This window comes from Falco rusticolus, chromosome 6 (genome assembly GCF_015220075.1).
Source record: "Falco rusticolus isolate bFalRus1 chromosome 6, bFalRus1.pri, whole genome shotgun sequence".
In the NCBI taxonomy this organism is placed as follows: domain Eukaryota; kingdom Metazoa; phylum Chordata; class Aves; order Falconiformes; family Falconidae; genus Falco; species Falco rusticolus.
This window is the reverse complement of record NC_051192.1, coordinates 4,877,643-4,886,147: the sequence shown is the minus strand read 5'-3', so window position 1 is coordinate 4,886,147 and position 8,505 is coordinate 4,877,643. Positions and strand designations below refer to the sequence as shown.

Here is an 8,505-nt window from a genome sequence, read left to right as displayed (position 1 = left end):
CATTTTAGCTAGCTAGAATTAGTTATCTGCATTTTTATTCAAATCCTGCATGTGAAAAAGAACATCCTACGTCCAGAGCTTTCAAAACACATCGGGAGAAAAGCAGAAGTACGAGGCCCCTGCTTCAAGAGCCCTGCCCTCCTCAAGAGCCTGAGGACATCGCCCCAAGCCCCCCAACACCCCAACATCTCAGGTCCCTACAGGCCATGAAGGAAAGCCAGCCACACACTTCAGGCTATCCTAAAGTGTTGTGCCAGTGGCCCCTCTGCTTTTAAGCTAAGGAGGCTCCAGCTCAAGTGTCTGCCCTGCTCCCAAGCACTGCCAAGCAGCCCTCTGCATGCTTCCAATTCCTCCAAGGGTAACAGTTACTACCTTTAGAGCAACTGCTAAAACAGATGAAGCAGAACTGTGAGGTGCAGCGATAAAGCAGATCAATGAGTACCAAAGAGAAGACGAAAAAATTAGAATGATACATTTATTGTCAATGGATATTTCTGTGTAATTTGTATGGATCAGGTATTTGGAAAAGGGATAACTGACACGTAGGGAAAACCACACACTTCTCCTTAGCCTATTCTTGACTACCAGCCAGAAGATGCTCAGTTTGTGTGCTCTGCTCTCCAGCACCTTCATTCTAAAATCAATTTCCTGTTTCAAAGCAAAAAAAGATCTTTCCATTCTTCTCCTTAAAAACACAAACTTCTGCAGGCCAAGCCACCTCATCGGCAGTAAAAGCAGTGTCTACTTTTCACCACTGTGGCCTTGTTAATGGCAGGCATATCAGTATGCTCTTGGGATTTCTCACTATAGTCATCAAAGTTTATCATTGCTTAATAAAATGCTATTACATTTTTGGGGGCCAACTAAGATAAGAAGAGACATTACAAAATTTTCCACAGAAAGATCATGCCAATAATTTTGGGTTTCACGTATTATAGCAAACATCCTGCGTTTGCAGCACTACATATATAATATATATTAAACAGGCTAAACTACTCACAGTTCAAGCAATGTTCACTGATCTTTTAAAAATGGGTAGTAAACATAATAAATCAGTGTTCCACGAATTCTGAGCATTGCCTGCAAAGTCCACAAAGATGATAAAATGGTGCTAGATTGGGACTGTTGGAAGGATTGAGACTTGTTTCTAATCCAACAGAAATTTAAAATAGCTTCTGTAAATGTACAGTAGCACTTTTCAACTCATGATACATGAAAATTGATTATGTGTAAAAGCAGATTGTTTCCAACATCCTGAAAACACATAATGACAGAAAAAAAACCCAAGATAGGCCTAAATTTTGTTTTGTGAAAAAGACCACAGGGTTAAAAAAATCACACCTCATACAAAAATAATATTTAGCAAGGTCTGGAGAGATCTCATTTCCCCTAGGAAAGTAACCCTGTTTTGAGACATACCATTTTTTAAACCAAAGAGCATTTCTCATCCCTGTTACACTTCACTGCTAAGAGAGAAAAGTTTCTAAATTTAACTACTCAGCAGGTAGGCACTTGTTTTCCTGCAGCAAAATTATTGTTACAGTATCTTGCAGAACTATAAAACTCTGTCCTATGCTACTTAGCACTATTTACCTCTTTAGATATCACTACAGGTACAATTACGTGTCTCAGGGACCGTTTTCAGGATGTCTACCTGATTTAGCACAGGACTTACCCTCACTGAACCTGTCACAGATTTGCTAATAAGTTAGAATTAATTAACCACATTTGATTTTACACAGTTATTTTAATAGGAATATAGAGTTATAAGAAATATTTTAATGAAACTTCTATTTGTACAGCTATAGCTGCTATGAAATCCTCTGTATAACCCCGTACCAAGGCCGAAGGAATTGGTCAGAATCACCTAGTAGGAATGTTTAGAACTTAGATAACGGACTTAAGATTCAAGATGATTGTTTATATGTAACCTAGGAGAATGTACTAAAATGTCAAAATGGGAATTAATGTGAACTGGGTAGAGTCAAGTGAAGCAACTCATAGCTACCTGTCAAGAAACAGTTACCTTAAGTGAAAGGTAATTCCGGCAGGGGGTATCGCGACCACTGACTCAAGTACCACCCACCCGAATAATACCCCAGACCCATTTCTAGACCTTTCTAACCTTTACTGCGCAGAATTGGATATGGGAGGAGAGTGTGTTAATGATTTTCGGGAAATATCATGATTCTGCATGAATATTTAATGAATATGCATGAATAAGTTCTATATAAGGTGCATGATTTTGAACCATGGTGTGCGTTGATCGTGAGAGGCCTCACTTACGCACCCGGCCATCAATAAAGAAGCGTCTGCTTATCTACATCACATTGGTGTCGGTAAGTTCTTCATTCCGAGATTTCGGTAACAAATCCACTAGGGTTTTCTCTAATTTAGTTGCAGACATCCCGCCCCGAACCATCCTCAAGGGCACTTGCTTTTGAAATCATTCTTCCTCTGTCTCCTTCTCCCTGCCACCAGGACGCCCTCTCCCAGCTGCACATGCCCTTTTCTTCACCCCATTCCAGCACCTTCCTGGAGACCCCACCTGCCACGCCGTGCAGCTCTGGCTGCCAACCCCCAGGGAAGGACCTACCACCTCCCTCTGCCACTGAGGGCTACTCACTGAGCACATTTACGTCTCCTAGCCGTGTTATTACTCTTTTAGCTTTTAATAACTCAGCTCAGACTGGCCGGGGCCTAGGCCACCAGGCAGGGCCTCTCTTCGGGGATTTATGGCACACCACAGCGCAGGGAGCTGCTTTTAACCTTCTCTGCGTCCCGCGGCGGGGCGCTGCGGCCTGAAACCAGCAGGGAGGCCTGTGCAGGCCGCCTGTGGCCCCCACGCATAAAGGACACGAGTGACACGGCACCGGCCTCTCAGGGTGCCGGGGCTGCCCCCCAAAGCCCCCCCACAGAAAACAGCCCCCCACGCACGGCGGGGCCTGGGCCAGACAGGGGCCCGCCCGGAGCGGCGGGGGGGGTGGCCGGGCTGAGCGCCAGCGCCCGCCCGCTCCCGCCTCCTCCTCCTCATCCCCCCTCCCCCTCCCGCCCCGGCGTGCGTGCGTGCGTGCGCGCGCCCTGCTCCGTGACCCATTTCACTGAACAAAGGATTTTGCTGGAATCTCAGCGCTAGACCTAAAATGGCGCCGGCACGCTCGGCCGTCCCCCTCCCTCCCCGCCCCGCGGGCACCATAGAGATGGGGCGGGCCGGGGCGGCTAGAGCGGCCGCTCCCCGTGCCTTCTCTACGCGGCCGTAGTCCGGCCTCGCTGGTGCGCGGCGGGGGAGGGGGCGCGGGCCGGGAAAGGCGCTGTCGCATCATGGCGGGCGAGGGCGACTCTGAGCCGAGGAAGGTAACGGAGGCGGGATGGATGTACTGGGCGGGGGGGGCAGTGCGGCGAGGGCCCTTCTCGCCCCGAACGTGGCCGTAGCCCTCCCTCCTCTACGGAGCGCTGCCCCTATGCCCCGCCAGCAGCCCCTCAGGCCGGGCCGGCTGCGGGCGGGCGGGCGGCTGAGGGAGCTCGGGCGGCGGGAGGCGGCAGGGCCGGGTCTGGAGCCCCCCAGGCGCAGGGGGGTGGCCGTGCGTGGGGGTCTCCACGCGTTTGAAGGTTTCCTTGAGCGCCCCGCTGAAGCGCTGCCGGGCGCTGGGAGGAGGAAGACGAGGAGGAGGAGGAGGAGGAGCTCCCCGCGCCCACGCGTGTCGGTGGCGCCAGCAGCGCTGAGGAGAACAGGGGCTCTCGCACACCAGTCTTGAAGCCCCGCAGGGTTTTTCTTCTCCAGAGGAAATAACGGGAAGAGCACACAGAAACCCACGCAGGGCCAAGTGAAGGGGAGTGCGTGTGCACATGTTTCCCCACAGACCCTCCTCAAGGCTTTCTCCAGGCTGAAACACTGCCATGGCGCTTGAGCCTATGTCACGGCAGCAGTTAGCGTCGCAATCAGTGATTTCAAGTATAGCAACAGGTGAAATACTATTTTAAAAGGCTGCCTCATGCTGCATGGATGTGGCAGGGATACCTTCTTAGCCAACAACAGCAACATATCGCATGACTTCTTCCATATGAGAGTACTTGAAATTACTCATTAGGAGATTAGACCAAATCCTGTTTGTCTCACTTGTACGCGGGGATTATGTGGAAACAGCTGATGGGTGTCCATAGGGAACATGGATAAAATTATTGATGGGGATTTCCGTGCGTGCATACAAATCCAGCTGTTGTCAGATGCTTGCCATCCCCATTACCAGTCAGACCTCTCACAGTGTCTCACAGAGCCGTCAGCCCTCCACAGATAGTTAACTATAATACTTCATCTTCAAAATATACTTTGTCCAAGTACGTAGCTTTACCAAGAAAAAACAAAACCATTTTAAAAGCATCTTACACAAGAATTCAGTTGGCACAGTTGCACATGTGGTATTTAATGGTCTAAGGGTTTAAACACGATAGAATGTAGATGAATTTTCATGCCCTAGCGAAAGATGTGCAGATGTTACTACAGTGTAGCCACATTAACCCTGACCAATGTTATCTTGAGGCTTTTCTGTACGTAGTTTCTCACTCCTGCTTGTGGCACCAAGGTGCATTTGCAAGGATGTGTCAGGTGGGAAATAAGAGTTGTATTCCAAGTTAGAAGGCTTAGATGATGCTGGAGCCAGCGTAGGCACCTCTGAAATGCAAAACATGTTTGTCAGTTCACATTTGGGTTTATGAATGCCACATGTAATTTCCATTTGAAAATTAAATAGAAATATTTAAATAGAAAATAGAAAACTGATAGATGCTAGCTAGGGTAGGTCACAGATGTGCGACAGTGTGTGAAATAGTTCAAATAATTTTTACTGGTAGGTTCGTTTAAACCTTATCTGTTGTATATAGAAGAATTTCTGTGTACAGCCCCTGCCTATACGTAGGATTAGGCTAAAAATTACTGGTTTATAAATGTTTTTATTCAGTGTTCAGTATAAGGTTCTCTGCTACTTGAACAATCTCCAGTAACTTTGCTTTTTTTTTTCTCCAAGCACATTTGCCTTTTCAGGTACTAAAATTATGTGGCATAACTAATGGCATAATTGATTGTAACCTTCCCTGTTTGTTGTGATGTCTGTTGGCTTTGAATAAAGATCCTGGATTCTTAAAGGTTTTCTCCATTCCTTTTTGGGGGAATGTAAAGGAAAAAATGAAATCGTTCCTTTGTAATATTCAATAGAAAGGATGGATCAACAGGTTTGTACAAAATGATGTTGCCTAAATCAATAGTTAACTCTTTGGAAACTATTCCTGACGCAGCTGTGTATGTTCCCTTTTCCTCAGATATAACCCTGGAAGTAGGAAATCCTCAAGTGATTATTTCTGACTCCTCAGACAACGATTCAGTTTTACTGTGGAGTTGGTATCGTAGACTTCTACAAAAGCAATTTTTTAAATCTATGGTGTGTTTTTTTTCTTACAGTCCTTTAAACTCCTAGGATTTCTTGATGTCAAAAGCGTCCCATGTGCACGAGAGTCAGTGCTCTATGGATCCCTGGGATCTTTAGTTGTGGGTCTTGGACATTTTTTAGCAACCAGTAAGTACTTACTCCTTCTAGTTTTTAGATACATATTTCTGCAAGGAAAAATTGATTTGTATGTGCTGTTAGGTTTTGTTAATAATGGGAAGTCATCCAAGGTTTTTTCTGAGGATTTTTGTTTTTCTTTCAGGTAGAGTTAGAAGATCTTGTGACTTTGCAGTTGGTGGCTTTATTTGCACAATGTTAGGATACTGGTATGTAAAACTCTTCTTGAATTTTCACAGACCTATGTTGGCTGCTTTGTACAACGTGATCCCCGTGTGACCTTTCACAGTGTTTTAGAAACTCCATACAAATCTTGCCTGGCAAAGCGTCCTCTTCCTTCTCCCCCAAATATTTATTTTTTTAAAGGAAGAGAGTTCAATGTCTTTGAATTTTTGTTATTTTTTTAAAAAAACTTGCTATTGTTTCTTGAATCCTAAGAGGTCAAGCCACCCAGTTACTTCAGTCTTTCTTAATTCTTTCTTTTTTCCTTCACATATGCCATCCTTCTGTCCTAATTATAAAGGCAGCATACTACAAGGTCATTAAATTAATTTCCATATTGCAGAAATTAGCATTTTCCATTGGGCTTGTATATCTTGCTCCTCAGTGGCTGCGTAATGTTTGCCTTAAAGAAATAGCAGTTAGCCAAGTATTTTCATGGTGCATCATTTCATAATGACTTTTACTACCGTTATTATATGTGGTTTCAACTTTTCAGCTGGCTGAGTAACTCTGATTTGTCACGTATTAAGCAGGGAATTACGTTTTCTTTTCATCCCCTCCTCTAGGTTTTACTGCAGGTACAATTTGGCCCAACAGAGGATCCGCCAAAGAGTGCTTAAAGAAGGAATGAGAAACAAAATTTTATTTGAAGGCAGTTCTCTTGATCCAGAAAGAAAACAAACTGGCAATGAAAGAAGTGATTCATAGCCTGCTATGGAGGAATTGTGGGCTAATACAGCCGTGGGAGAAGGTGGTCCAAGAATGGCAGTCTTCCCTGTGAATGGGTGAGGTGCCTGAACCTGATAAATCATGCTGGTTTTCCTAGCAAATCCAAGCAAGAAATTCATAGCAAATCTGTGAAGTCGGTGTACAAGCTTGCCTTTTTTTCGTGTATGTGTATGACTATGTACACAGTGAGAAATGACCTCCTACCACACATTTGGGAACCGATGGGGTGTATTGCAGGCACTCGGAGGATTAATGACAGTGTTTTGGGACTGTGTTAACTTCCATTATAAACTGAATGGTTCGTTTTAGCAAAGTTCTAATTAGATCTCATTCAAATACAGAGAAGTATTTTTATCAGCTGTTGTCTTGAGTAAATGGATCCTTCAGTGCTACTGTTAATTGTGCTGTTTGTAAAACCAGGAATATTTGAACAGTAGGTGAATTCTTTGTTTGTGCAAGATGGGTGATATCAGTAGCCTTTGTGAGATTTCAGCTGCAAAATAACTTCAGATAATGTGTATACACTGTGAAGTTGAAGGATTTCCATCTTTGTTCTGTGTGAAACCAAGAATAAAACCAAATTTCAGAAGCAGTCTAAGGTATGTAACTAATCTTTTTACTCGATTAAAAATCTTGCGCTTCTGTTTAGGGCATTGCTTTACAATTGGTGGAGTAATAATTTTGTTTAGTATTTTTTGTAAGTACTGATGGTCAGTAGGTTTTGTGGGGTTTTAAATCAAAAAAGGCATATTCTACTTGTATATTTCACGGTACACGTTCAGTTGAAATTATATAGTGGTACTTTTTTTAAGGAAACCATCTTACTTGGAAATACAGTGTTAGGTCTAATTGCATATTGGTAAAAAGATGAGTGATGGGTGTAACATTCCTTGCTTCTGTTTACATCAGTGACACAATGTATTTATTGTTTTCACAAAATGATTTATAGTGTATTATGCTGTAAGCACTTTTTGGTCAGGCATTCACTGAGCAAAAATAGTCCTTTCCCCCCACCTTATACTTTGTCTGAGGGAGTTTGTGATCTGTTCTTAACTCAGGTTGGTGTGGGGAGGTTTGGGAATCCAGTTGTAAACAGCAGCGTTGCTCTACTTATTTAATTTGGAAATACACTTGAAAGCATTAAACAAACATGTTATTTACACTGAGATAATTAAACTTTTACCCCCTGTGGATTAGCCTCTTACAAGAGGAAAACAAACCTGTACACTCTGTTTCCTTTTTTCCCCTCTTCCTTTCGTTTCTTCTGGAGAAAACAATAAAAAAAGGTTTTTATGGAGGCCATTCATTTTAATAATTTTACGTGTAAAGACTCCAGAAAACCTGAACTAGCGCAGTGAAACACTTCCTGCCCTCACTGCAAAGTCTAAACTCAGAAGTTAACAGTTAGCTAACTTAATTCTGAAGAGCAAAATGTTTCCCCTGGTTCTGTGCTGGGGGTGGGGGGAGGCTCCTTCCCTTTGGGGTGGGAGCTGTTGCCTCGTAAAGCCCTTGGAGCAGCAGTGGGGAACGGAGCGAGCCACAAACCAGGACTTAGCAATGGCCTATTTTAATACATGGTTGAGTTCTTTCCTATCTGACCTAAGAAAAGGAACTGCAACCTAAGCAGGGGGTCTTTTGGCTGCGAGGTCATAGTTCAGCCGGGGAGTTTAGGAAACAAAAGCAGGCAGATGAAAATTTACTCTTTGGCAAAGAGCAGTTGTAGAGAAAGAAGAGAATGCTGGTTTGTACTGACAGGAAAAAAGTCAGCATGCACATAATGGCACCCTTCAAAATGCACAAGTACTGTGACTGATGAGAAAAAAGGAGAAGCATCATGAGATTCTGTAAATTTAAAAAATCTGGGGAAAACTGCAGCATTAGATCCTCTCCGGTGTTGTTTGGTGTTGGTTTAAGCTACTGCATTTAAGGATATTAGCTCAACAGCAGCTTAACTACAGTATTAGCAATTCTGGCCAGTAACTTTGACATGCCAGATGTA

General features: G+C 43.9%; 1 protein-coding gene across 1 annotated transcript; it reads left to right on the top strand.

Annotated features, from left to right (window-relative positions):
• The first annotated feature begins 3,191 nt into the window (after positions 1-3,191).
• Positions 3,192-7,725, top strand: LOC119150336 (cytochrome c oxidase assembly protein COX20, mitochondrial). The gene is made up of 4 exons (XM_037392793.1): positions 3,192-3,354; positions 5,453-5,567; positions 5,701-5,764; positions 6,344-7,725. The coding sequence occupies exons 1-4, from the start codon at positions 3,322-3,324 to the stop codon at positions 6,483-6,485; spliced, it is 354 nt and encodes a 117-aa protein (XP_037248690.1). The 5' UTR covers positions 3,192-3,321; the 3' UTR covers positions 6,486-7,725.
• The last annotated feature ends 780 nt before the right edge of the window (positions 7,726-8,505 follow it).